The 13,865-nt window shown below is 37.8% G+C and overlaps 1 protein-coding gene across 1 annotated transcript in view; it reads right to left on the bottom strand.

Moving 5' to 3' along the window:
* Window positions 1-7,916: 7,916 nt before the first annotated feature.
* MRPS28 (mitochondrial ribosomal protein S28) overlaps window positions 7,917-13,865 on the bottom strand; it is a 100,907-nt gene continuing 94,958 nt past the window's right edge. Inside the window, exon 3 of the mRNA XM_060116115.1 lies at window positions 7,917-8,329. Within this exon, the coding sequence (XP_059972098.1) occupies window positions 8,161-8,329 (169 nt within the window). The 3' untranslated portion in view covers window positions 7,917-8,160. The remainder of the gene's footprint in view (window positions 8,330-13,865) is intronic.

Below are 13,865 nucleotides of genomic sequence, written 5' to 3' on the forward strand. Positions count from 1 at the left end.
GAATCAGAGGACCCAGTTAAGTTGTGCCTGGGGTCCTGACCCCACAGAAACTGTGACATAATAAATGTGTGCTGTTTTAAACTGCTAAATTTGGGAGTAATTTTTTACTTAGCAATATATAATTACTATAACACCTAAGGTGTAATGGTGGAACATGATGACTGCAATAAATACTCCAATTTGAAAAGGTAAAGAATAGAGGGCACACAGCAATCACTGGACCACAATTTTTTTTTTTTTTTTTTTTAGTACACGGGCCTCTCACTGTTGTTGGCCTCTCCCATTGCAGAGCACATGCTCCGGACGCGCAGGCTCAGCAGCCATGGCTCACGGGCCCAGCCGCTCCGCGGCATGTGGGATCTTCCCGGACCAGGGCACGAACCTGTGTCCCCTGCATCGGCAGGCAGACTCCCAACCACTGCGCCACCAGGGAAGCCCTGGACCACAGCAATTTTTAAATCCTACTAGGTAAATGTTATGGGAAACCCATTTTAAGGTAAGGGGTATTCCACAATTAGACCCCTATTCTGCCTCACAGGGTTGGCTCTCAGGTCCATCTTTCTCCACTGTTCCTGGCTTCTCAAGAGGTTCTTTCTGTTCTGTCATACTCCTTGCCATCTTGTGAAGAGAACATAAGAACATAAGAACATATCAGCTAAGCTATTTTTAAAGACCCCTTCCTGGCTGTAGGAGTTGGGGTTCATGAAATCTTTTTATATCTTGAACAGTTTCAGTCTCTTTTAGTCTAGACTGGAAGCACTTCTGTCAAAAGGTATCTCCCCAAAACTTTTTGAGCTTTCTACTTATTTGATTCCAATAAACTTCATATGCAAAAGGCACACCCACAATTTTTTTTTTTTTCTGAGGTAAGCCTTTATCTCTCTAAACTTAATTACTTCACTTTGGGCACATTCCGGCTTCTGTAACACTTTGCCCTTATGATTTCTGTGAGTTCTTCTGTCTATCTGAAAGAATCTGCTAGACATATTTTAGTCCTTTCAAAAGTCCTTTCAAAATGTTTTAGCTACATTCTAGATTTGGTCTTTACCCTGAGGTCATGTCAACACTGTGGATTTCACTTTTGCTTGAGCAATGTTTTAAGGCCTACACCCTTGGTTTGATAAATTTTTTCCTGAATTCAACTATTTCTTGTAGTACCTTATTAAATGCAGCTTATGCTTGCAATATTCTGCCTCAAAATTTTTTTGCCAAATGTCTCTGTTAATTAGGTATGTTTTCTATCTTCTAAGTTACCTCAAGTGACAGTTTTACCAAATGTCTTGCTACTACTTAACACAGGCTGCTATTTTTCTAGTCCCCCATAACAATTTTCCTGCTGCCTACCACCCAATCCCAGGACCAATGCCACTTCTAGGTACTAATTTCTGTATCAGTTAGCTATTGCTGCTTAACAAACAGCCACAAAAATGTCAGTGGTTTACAACAAGCTTTCACTTCACTCACTGGTCTACAAGTCTGGGATGGCTCTGTTTCAGGCTGTGGGTCCATTAGGCTTGGCTATGCTCTGAAGGTCTATGCCACAGAGAAAGGCCAAACACTAAAGCATGTTTCAGCCTCTGTTCACTGTCACTAAGATCCCACTGGCCAAAGCAAGTCATATGCCCAAGTCCAAAGTCAAGGGGTAGGATAGTATAATTCATCGTCATAAGACCACGCTGAGAGTATGCATTTACAGTATTACTACACTGAAGGGAAGAATTGAAATCACTAATTCAATCTTTCACACTAAGTAAAATTTTATTTGAATAAGGGTTTCTGTGCCCATAAATGTTTTAAATTCCTGGCCTAGATGATTTCTAAAGTCTTTCCTAGTTGTTTGAAACACTATGGAAATAGAAAGAACATTTGCATGGAAAAGGGAAAATCAGCAAATTACAGAAAGAGGCCAGTTCTTTTTGGCAAAGCACTGGGGGTGGTTATGGGTTTCATCAAACACCTGAAAGGAGTGCAAGAAAAGAGTTTGTGAAGATGCTGTACAATGAACCAGCTTATCTTGAATCACCCCATTACTTATTATGGGATAGCATATTTTTCTTGCATGCCGTAAGTTGTTTAGGTCACAGACCCATTCAATTGTAAGTTCAAAAATATATTCTAGCACAACGTTCACAGCAGCATTATTCACAGCAGCCAAAACCTGGAAACAACTCAATGTCCATTGATAGATGAATGGATAAACAAATGTGGTATATACATACAATGAATATTATTCAGCTTTAGAAAGGAATGAAATTCTGATACATGCTGCAACACGGATGAACTTTGAAAACATTTATGCTAAGTGGGATAAACCAGACATGAAAGGATTAATATTGTATGATTTTACTTATTGTACAATACTACCTAGAGTAGTCAAATTTATAGACAGAAAAGTACAATAGAATGATGGTTATGGGGGATGGGGGCAGAGAGAAACAGGGAGTTATTGCTTAATGGATAGAGAGTTTCAGTTTGAGATGATGAAAAAGTTCTGGTGATCAACAGTGGTCATGGTTGCACAACAATGAGCATGTATCAATACTTAAAGCCATTGGATTGCACACTTAAAAATGGTTAAAATGATAATCGTACATTAGGTATATTTTACCACAATTAAAAAAAAGGATTTGCTTCATCAAAAAATATATATACTTTTAAATTTTATATATTTTATATTTTTATAATTTATAATTTAATATATTTTTATATATTCCATTGTATATATGGGCCACATTTTATTTATCCATTCATCTGTCGACAGACACTTAGGTTGCTTCCATGTCCTGGCTATTGTAAATTGTGATGCAATGAGCATTCTGGTATACGACTATTTTTGAATTATGGTTTTCTCAGGTTATATGCCCAGTAGTAGGATTGCTGGGTCATATGGTAATTCTATTTTTCATTTTTTAAGGAACCTCCATACTGTTCTCCATAGTGGCTGTATCAGTTTACATTCCCAACAGTGCATGAGGGTTCCCTTTTCTCCACACCCTCTCCAGCATTTATTGTTTGTAGATTTTTTGATCATGGCCATTCTGACTGGTGTGAGGTGATATCTCATTGCAGTTTTGATTTGCATTTCTCTAATGATTAGTGACGTTGAGCATCCTTTCATGTGTTTGTTGGCAATTTGTATATCTCCTTTGGAGAAATGTCTATTTAGATCTTCTGCCCATTTTTGGATTGGGTTGTTTGTTTTTTTGATATTGAGCTGCATGAGCTGCTTGTATATTTGGGAGATTAATCCTTTGTCAGTTGCTTTGTTTGCAAATATTTTCTCCCATTCTGAGGGCTGTCTTTTTGTCTTGTTTATAGTTTCCTTTGCTGTGCAAAAGCTCTTAAGTTTCATTAGGTCCCATTTGTTTATTTTTGTTTTTATTTCCATCTCTCTAGGAGGTGGGTCAAAAAGGATCTTGCCATAATTTATGTCATAGAGTGTTCTGCCTATGTTTTCCTCTAAGAGTTTGATAGTGTCCGGCCTTACATTTAGGTTTTTAATCCATTTTGAGTTTATTTTTGTGTATGGTGTTAGGGAGTGTTCTAATTTCATTCTTTTATATGTAGCTGTCCAGTTTTCCCAGCACCACTTATTGAAGAGGTTGCCTTTTCTCCATTGTATATTCTTGCCTCCTTTATCGAAGATAAGGTGACCATGGGTTTATCTCTGGGCTTTCTATCCTGTTCCATTGATCTATATTTCTGTTTTTGTGCCAGTACCATACTGTCTTGATTACTGTAGCTTTGTAATATAGTCTGAAGTCCGGGAGCCTGATTCCTCCAGCTCTGTTTTCCTTTCTCAAGATTGCTTTGGCTATTCGGGGTCTTTTGTGTTTCAGTACAAATTGTGAAATTTTTTGTTCTAGTTCTGTGAAAAATGCCAGTGGTAGTTTGATAGGGATTGCATTGAATCTGTAGATTGCTTTGGGTAGTATAGTCATTTTCACAATGTTGAGTCTTCTAATCCAAGAACATGGTATATCTCTCCATCTGTTTGTATCATCTTTAATTTCTTTCATCAGTGTCTTATAGTTTTCTGCATACAGGTCTTTTGTCTCCTTAGGTAGGTGTATTCCTAGGTATTTTATTCTTTTTGTTGCAATGGTAAATGGTAGTGTTTCCTTAATTTCTCTTTCATATTTTTCATTAGTGTATAGGAATACAAGAGATTTCTGTGCATTATTTTTGTATCCTGCTACTTTACCAAATTCATTGATTAGCTCTAGCAGTTTTCTGGTAGCATCTTTAGTATTCTCTATGTATAGTATCATGTCATCTGCAAACAGTGACAGTTTTACTTCTTTTCTGGTTTGGATTCTATTTTTCTTCTCTGATTGCTGTGGCTAAAACTTCCAAAACTATGTTGAATAACAGTGGTGAGAGTGGGCAGCCTTGTCTTGTTCATGACCTTAGTGGAAATGGTTTCAGTTTGTCACCATTGAGAACAATACTGGCTGTGGGTTTGTCATATATGGCCTTTATTATGTTGAGGTAAGTTCCCTCTATGCCTACTTTCTGGAGGGTGTATATTCTAAAGCTAAATATGAATAATTAGGGTAATCTACACCACCGTACCTCTCTACATATGGAAAACTAAAGAGTTGGCCACATTAATTAAATCTTAGGCCAAATAAAAATGAAAATGGGAAGGGCTGAGAGACTTATGACACATCTATATTTCAAATAAAATTATACACCTACAAAGATACGATAAACCTGTCATGACTGATAATTCACTTATTTCAAGTTTATATTCTTGCTCAGAAAACCAAAAGACAAATCAGAACTGTAGTTTTTATACATTGGCTCTTGGATGTTTGGAAACTGTGGTAGGCATAAAAACACACTATTCAGGTCTCCCTCAAAAAGTAAATAAATAGGGCTTCCCTGGTGGCGCAGTGGTTAAGAGTCCGCCTGCCGATGCAGGGGACACGGGTTCATGCCCCGGTCTGGGAGGATCCCACATGCCGCGGAGCGGCTGGGCCCGTGAGCCATGGCCGCTGAGCCTGTGCGTCCGGAGACTGTGCTCCGCAACAGGAGAGGCCAACAACAGTGAGAGGCCCGTGTACTGCAAAAAAAAAAAAAAAAAAAAAGTAAATAAATAAAGGGGGTGGGAGGAACCTTTGGGAGGTGATGGATGTGTCTATGTCTTGATGGTGTGATGGTTTCATGGCTGTAGACTTCTCAAACTCCTTGAATTGTATATATTAAATATGTACAGCTTTTTACATGTCAGTCATACCTCAATGAAGTGGTTTAAAAAAGAGTGAGAGTCTGATTTGTGGAGTGTGCGTCGTAGACAGCCTCTAGCTGCTGTACCTCCAGGATCAACCAAGAGTGTTCATGCTGAGGTGAAACACTGAGAATCTCCGATGATGGAGCTTGGTGGGAGTACCAGAGATGGGCCATTCCTACTTAATACAGGACTCATCTAATGGGTCATGTTTGTTCTGGGGCGCTTGACCTACATAATTTGCGAAGTATGATAATGTGTTTATGATTTGCAAGTTTTTATATTACATCAGGACCTCTCCCATGAATTCCAGATCCACATATCCAACTGACTGCAGAACATCTCCACTTAAATCGTTAATAGGCATCTCAAATTTAACGAGTCCAAAACTGAGCCCTCATAGTCCCCCTCAAACCTGCTCTTCCCTTTCCAATTAAAGGCAATTCAATTCTTCTAGTTGCACAGGCCAAAAACCTTGGAGTCATCCCTCACTGCTCTCTTTATCACACACTCCATATCCAATGTTAGGAAATACCAATGGTCTCTACCTTCAAAATACACCCAGATTGCAATCACTTCTCACCATCTCCACTGCTACTCCACTGGTCCAAGCTACCAGCATCTCTCACCTGGATTTGCTGCAAAGTCTCCTAACATTTTGCTGCTGCTGCCCTTGTTCATCTTGTCTACCCAGCTAGTACGGGATCCAGTGAAATTGTCAGATTGTACCCTTCCTCTGCTGAGAATCCTGCAAAGACCCTCCACCCCAATCAGAGTAAATAAACGCCAAAGTTCATACCAGGACCAACAAGACCTCCCTCACTTCTTCAGGTTCATCTCCTATTCCTCTTATGCTGTTACGATGGCTTCCTCCCAAGCCCCTTAAATGGGACAAGCACAATCTGGCCCTTTGTAGTAGGTGTTCCCTCTGTTAGAATACTCTTTCCTAGGGACTCATGGGACTAGCTCCTTCAATCCTTCAGTTATTATTCAAGTAAATTCCTGGTAACTATATACAGGGATGGATGTTAACTAGACTTACTGTGGTGATCATTTTGCAATATATATAAATATTGAATCATTCTGTTGTATAGCTGAAACTAATATACCATTATATGTCAATTATATTTCAATTTAAAAAAAAGCTCTTTAAAGAGCTTTTTCTAAATACTGTATCAGTGGAAAAATAAAATCTTTTACATCAAAAAAAAAAAGTGAATTCTTCTGAGGATTTCCATTGACAGCACAACCTAAATTTCAGTCTATCACTCTGATACCTCATAACCCCATTCCTTGCTTTATTTTTTTAATTGAGATATAATTGAAATACATTAGTTTCAGGTGTACAGAATGATTTGATATTTGTGTATATTGGGAAATGATCACCACAGTAAATCTAGTTAATATCCATCCCTATACATAGTTTAAAATTTTCTTCCTTGTAATGAGAACTTTTAAGATCTACTCTCTTAGCAACTTTCAAATATACAATACAGTATTATTAACTATAGTCACCATGCTGTACATTACATCCCCATGGCTTATTTATCTTATGGCTGGAAGTTTGTACTTTTTAACCCCTCTCACGCATTTTGCCCCCTCTCCCCACCACCAACCCCTGCCCTGGAACTACCAATCTCTTCTCTGAATCCATGAGCTCTTTTTCTTAGATTCCACATATAAGTGAGATCTTAGGGTATTTATCTTTCTCTGACTTATTTCACATTGCACAATGCCTTCAAGGTCAATCCATGTTGTCAAAAATGGCAAGATTTTCTAGATAGCCAGTGGGAAGCAGCTGCATAGCACAGGGAGATCAGCTTGGTGCTTTGTGACCACCTGGAATGGTGGGATAGGGAGGGTGGGAGGGAGGGAGACACAAGAGGGAGGAGGTATGAGAACATATGTATAACTGATTCACTTTGTTATAAGCAGAAACTAAGACACCATTGTAAAGCAATTATACGCCAATAAAGATGTAAAAAAATGGCAAGATTTCCTTATTTTTTAATGGCTGAATAATATTCCATTGTGTGTGTGTGTGTGTGTGTGTGTGTGTGTGTGTGTATCACAGTTTCCTTAGCCATTAATCCATTGATGGACACTTAGGTTGCTTCCATACCTTGGCTATTGTAAATAATGCTGCAATGAACATGGGGGTGTATATATTTTTGAGTTAATGTTTTCATTTTCTTTGGAAATACCCATAAGTGGAATTGCTGGATCATGTGGTAATTCTAATTGTTTGAGGAACCCCATACTGTTTGCTGTAGTGGCTGCATCAACTGACATTCCTACAAACAGTGCACAAGGGTTCCCTTTTAAAACTCCACAACCTTGCCAACACTTGCTATTTCTTGCCTTTTCATGACAGCCATTCCAACAGGTGTGAGGTGGTATCTCATGGTTTTGACACGTTTCCCTGACTTTGAGCACCTTTTCATGTACCTCTTGGCCATCTGTATGTCCTCTTCGGAAAAATGTCTATTCAGATCCTCTGTCCTTCCTGCTCTATTTCTGTCCTCAGCACACATCCCTGTCTAACATACTATATATCAATATTTTACTTGTTATCAATTTCCCCCAGCCAAAGGTAAGCTCTACTAGGCAAGCAATTTTGTCTAACTTGTTTACTGCTGTTTCTTTAGTACTTAGAACAATGCCCTGTACAAAGAGTGCACTCAAAACATATTTATTGAATGACAGAATTTCTCAGTACAGTTTACACTATTCCAATCAAAGGAAAGAATGGGTATAAAAACAGGGGGAGGAGATACACCTAAAGAAAATTCTGACAAATAAGAGCTATAATTATAGCTTGCATTTACTATGTCTTCTCCGATCATTTATTCATAATTGTCTAATGGCATTCGTGATGAATACCTGGGTTCAACAAAAAAGGAGTGAATACGCTAAGCAAAGTTCTTTTATTTTTCACGACGTTCTTCTTTTGATTTTGAGTCTTTACTCTCCTGGAGTCCTAACAGAATTGCTTCAGCCTCTAGGATAGTTGTATCTGTTGTCGCTCCCAAGAACCTAGATGTAAGTTCAAGATCTAATAGCCGCAGCCGTACTCTGGTTCCTTTCTGGTATTTCCTAAATAGTAAGAAAAAAAATTCCATTAATTCTGAATATCACTAAATGAACAACTCCTTTAAAGTAAAACCCAAATTCTAATTTTAATTTGTGTTGGCTCAAGATAACAAAATTAACACTAGTATATGAGAAATAGTTGTTTTTGACAGAAAAGTAATTTAGTTGTATCAGAATTTTCATCTTAAAGCTGCCTTTAAAGATTTTATAACCTATATAAAAATGTATTCCAAACTGAAATTCAAACAAGTTGGTTCTTGAAACTGACATTTATTTTAATGTCAGTTATTTTTAAAGTCAAAAAGTATCAAGGGGAAAAATGTTTTCAGAAACATTTTGTCTTCTAAAATTAAAATCTTCTTTTAAAGTAAAAGAAATTTTACAAAAACAAAATGGAAAACAGTCTAAGTGCAAAGTACTTAGTATTGGGGATTGATTGAACTGTAACTAAAGTATAATGCTGGCCATAACATGCATGATGGCTCAATTTGGTCAAAAAAATTTTTCAAGTATTTCATAATACCAAATGAAAACTGATACTCATTTGTCTTTCTTCCTTGATCAATTATTTTAAGAGTTTAACATCAACATTACGAAAAGGTACGGGAAAGTGAAAATATGGCTACTGAATGAAAACCACAAATCTTTAAAAATCTAAAAATATATACCTCAAGTACTCTAAGTTAGTCTTAAAATTAAAACAATTTTATATAAACAGAAAATGAAGAAACAGAGTTCTCCAAAAAAGTCACTGGAAAATGATTTTAGTAGACCATATAATGAACAATGTTTGATTAGGTATTCTGGAGGAATTTATTAGTGGTCCATCAAGTAAACATTTAGGCTATTTGGCTTTTTTTTTTAAAGTTATTTTTCTTTCTGGTTACAGAAGGAAATGTCCTTTTGTAAAATCTGGAAAATCATGATGTCAGTCACATTTCCTAGTCCTTCTATATGTATGTTTATATATATGTACATGGGTGTGTGTATCTGACGGCATAGATCTTACTTTCTGTCTCTGTTTAGAAAAATTAAAGAGATATCCTAGAATATTAAGGCATAGCTTTATATTCTTTGAAAAGAGCAGTTATAGAACACATTCCATAGGAATTAACCACTGGGAAAACATGCTAAGTTCACAGACAAGGTAAAGCTGAACACTATTTTCTGCAATACTTGGAGCTGTAACCTGTGTTCTAATGGATTCTTTCATTTGTCCTTACAGCACTACTCCAGTGATTCATTTAATCAGCTTTGATTCACGTCGACCCCCTTCCCATCCCCCACCACCCCCACACCCCACACAACATCCAATTAGTTATCAAGTTTAGTTCATTTTTTAACACAGATATTTCTTGAGCTTGGCCCTTCAGGTCTCATCATGCTTAGCTAAAGCTTGAGGTAGGACCTGGTCTTCCCAGAGCCCACCTTCCTAGTCCACCTCTCACAATGGTTCCACATCTGCTCTGCTTACGTGGAAATGGCCAATGTCCATTCCCACACACTTCTACTGCTCTGCACCTTTGCTTCTGTTGTAGCACTGCTTGGACTTTCCTTCTAAATAAATCCTATTGATTCCTAAGTATCCAGGTCGAATGCATCAAATGCAGCTCCTGAGAGCCTCCACATTCCCCTTATCAGAATGCAGATTCTGTCATTCGAATTCCCAAGGAAGACAGAGGTTTTGCAGTCACAGACTTGGATGCAAATCTGAGCCCTGCTACTTACAAGTTGGGTAACCTTGGGTAACTTGCTTTCTCTGAACCACAATTCCCTCATCTATATAACAGACTTCGACTACTTGGCAGGTTTGCTGGGATGGTTAAATGGGATAATATTATATATTGAAAACGCATAGCCCAGTAAGTGCAAATGTCAGAGCCCTTCACTCACCTGTATTGGTTAACTGTGTAAATCTCTGATTTCTCATTAGGTCGAATACTCCCCAAGATCTGGCAGTGTATTTATCTCTGTATCCTTCCAGTGCCAATGCAGCAGGTACTCAAATGTTTGCCAATAAATTAACAAGATGCTTGCTGGCAAAAGCCACCACACTACCGACTACCTAGGTTTTCCATTCTCTTGGCTTTAGCAGCTGTGTGGCCTGGCTCATTTACTTAACCTCTCTGAAGTTTGCCTGGCAAAGTGCCTGGTGCACAGTAGTTAATAAAGTTAGTTCTCTTCTCCTTCCATTATTCATATCTGGCCTATAAACAACCATGATGAAGCGGAACAGTGACTTTTTATGAAAAAGGTTGAACATTCACAAACACTTGGGACACAATTTCTGGGCACGGTCTCACTGAAGGGGAAGCTCTCAGTGTAGATCGTTCTGTGTCATAAAATGCTAGCAATCTCCTGTTAAAAAATAAAATCAGAAATACCATGAGTGCACAGTATGCTTGGTAGTTTATGGAAAGGAACACTTTTTTTAGGTGTAGTAGCCTTTAATAATATGAAAGTTTTGTCTTCATCTCTAAAAATTATGCAAATTTTAGAAGTTATCCAGTGAGTTGGTAAAGGAGATGAAAAATGAACTGCAGGACTTTACATGTGCTAAATGAATGAAGAATCACCCACATGTATATACCTCGCACTAAACAAAAAAACCGCTAGAAGATTCTCTGACTTCTGCTACCTTGAAGTAGCTGTTTCTACTTTTGTGGTACTTAATTTTCACTGTGCATTATTTCTATGTGTTATCTTCCCTAGCAGACTACAGGTTCGTTATGGGCAGGGCTTTAATCACATCTGCCTCTCTTACAATACTGAGATGTATACATTTCATTTAATGTAGCCTTTTGAACAGTGGTTTTTCACTTTCCAGTACATCAGAAGCACCTGGGGTGCTTATTAAAAATGCAAATGAGGGAAGCAACCCCAGAGAGTGAGCTGGCAAATCTAGGGTGGGACTTGGGAATTTCCCTTTTTAACAAGCTCCCCAGGTGATTTGGATGCAGTCTTCTCTGATCAGCATTTGAGAAAAATCTGGCCTAGAATTACCTTTATTGTATACAAGACACAGCATCCTACACACATACAAAGGGCCAGTAAAATGAGGACCTCTGACAGGACTTTGTGGCCACCATTAACAGCCTTTGAGGGTAACAGATGTTTCCTATAAGTGATGAAAAAGCCAACAGACTTTAGGGTGAGTAATTTAAACAGATCAAAAAAAAAAAAAAAAAGGTCAGGGAATGACAATATATAATGGAGAAAGGCACCTAAGAACAGTCCCTTGAACAAAGCCTACTGACAGCTGGGGTGGGGCTGCCTCCCTCAGACACAGACTGTCCTTTCTGGGAGACCCGGGACATGGAAAGGTTAGCATAGTCCTCACCCAACAGGAATAGCAGCCATACAATTAATGTGGAGCTTATCCGCGCTTTAACTTTGAAACACTTTATTAAAGGGAAGTAAAGAAATAACTAATGTATTTCTGAGAACTCCATTTCTGCCAATGAAATTTGAGGTGAACCTTCAGTATTGTAGTCTTTGACAATCACTTAATACCACTTAGTCTTCCCATTTGGGTTTCCATTGTTCCACATAACAAGATTTAAAATGAAAATGCCAGTAAACTCTTTCCCCAGCTTGTTTATGCAGTTCTTAAATGGCCTATTTATTCAAAGGTTTGGGCCTAAGTATAAATATCCAGAAGAGGCAATGTGGTGGTCAAGACTCTAGACTCTGGAGCCAGATGGCCAGATGTGTGCCCAGCTCTATCCATAAATATGCAACTCTGAGCTGTTACTTCATCTCTCTGTTTCAGCTTCCTCATTTGTAAAATGGAAATAATTATGCCTTCTAGGTTCCTATGAGCGTGAAATGAGTTAACACCTGCCAAGCCCTTATAAATACTCAATAAATGTTAGCTACCATCATCAATCACCACCACCACCACCACCATCACCATCAAAACAAACACAGTGACACCTGATGCTCCAGCCTTGGCGTGATGGGGAGTACAAGGGCGGTCCCAGATATAATTCCAAGTAATTAAACCAATGAAGGATTTCTGTAGAAGGTATGTTTTGGGGGTGGGTTTTCTTTCAATAATTTTCTTTGATTCAAATCTTACTTATTTTAATGGTATAAGCATTCCTCTCCTAAAATGTATTATATAATGTATATAACATGCAATATATATAAATACATTATAAATGTCCTACAAAAAAGAAAACAATTTCTCTTGAAATGAATGGTGAATTTCCTTTGAAGATGTGAGGCAAAATAGCACTGAACAAAAGCAAGTAAAGTTCAGAGAACTGCACATTTAACAGTCCACACTTCCCAGCATTAACTACAATATAACTGAAAACAAGAAAGTAGACTATATTGTCAGTCACAGTGACTTATCTATTCTAGTATTCTTTTTGACAGTGGTTCAAGGAATACTGAGGATTGAGGGGCGGGTAGGGCTGTCTAATTTTACCTAGCTCCTATCACTCTTCCTTAATTCTTGATGGAGTTAAGCCATCAATGAATCTATTTTTAGCACATACTATTTCTTGGAAGGGGAAGATGATCATCTCAATAGGTTCATTATTTTTTCTTCCAAGAAGCATTTTTTAGCTTCCTTTAAAATTTAACATTTCATGCTGGAGAGGGTGTGGAGAAAAGGGAACCCTCTTGCACTGTTGGTGGGAATGTAAGTTGATACAGCCACTATGGAGAACAGTATGGAGGTTCCTTAAAAAACGAAAAATAGAATTACCATATGATCCAGCAATCCCACTACTGGGCATATACCCTGAGAAAACCATAGTTCAAAAAGAATCATGTATCACAATATTCATTGCAGCACTATTTACAATAGCCAGGACATGGAAGCAATCTAAATGCCCATGGACAGACAAATGGATAAAGAAGATGTGGTACATATATACAATGGAATATTACTCAGCCATAAAAAGGAATGAAATTGGGTCATTTGTAGAGACATGGATACATCTAGAGACTGTCATACAGAGTGAAGTAAGTCAGAAAGAGAAAAACAAATATTGTATATTAACACATGTATGTGGAACCTAGAAAAATGGCACAGATGAACCAGTCTGCAGGGCAGAAGTTGAGACACAGATGTAGAGAACTAATGTATGGACACCAAGGGGGGAAAGCCGTGGGGGGGTGGGGGTGGGGGGGTGGTGTGATGAATTGGGCGATTGGGATTGACATGTATACACTGATGTGTATAAAAATGATGACTAATAAGAACCTGCTGTATAAAAAAATAAATAAAATTCAAAAATTAAGAAAAAAAATTTTACCATTTCAATAGTAGACTTAACTTCTAACCTAATCAACCATCCCCTTTCTTTATATACCAGACACTATCTCCTCTATGTCTTCTTTCTATAATGAGGTTTTATTATTTTTAAATTTTAATTAGTTTTTCCTCATTCCTTTGATTACATCAATGGACTCTTCCTTCTCAAAATGCACAAATACCCATAATTTTGCTACAATTTTAAGAGGTTCACAGATTACCTGAAGGTCATCTACGGACCTATAAGATTAAAAAGTTTTGTGCTAGATT

Source organism: Mesoplodon densirostris, chromosome 13, assembly GCF_025265405.1.
Source record: "Mesoplodon densirostris isolate mMesDen1 chromosome 13, mMesDen1 primary haplotype, whole genome shotgun sequence".
Taxonomy (NCBI): domain Eukaryota; kingdom Metazoa; phylum Chordata; class Mammalia; order Artiodactyla; family Ziphiidae; genus Mesoplodon; species Mesoplodon densirostris.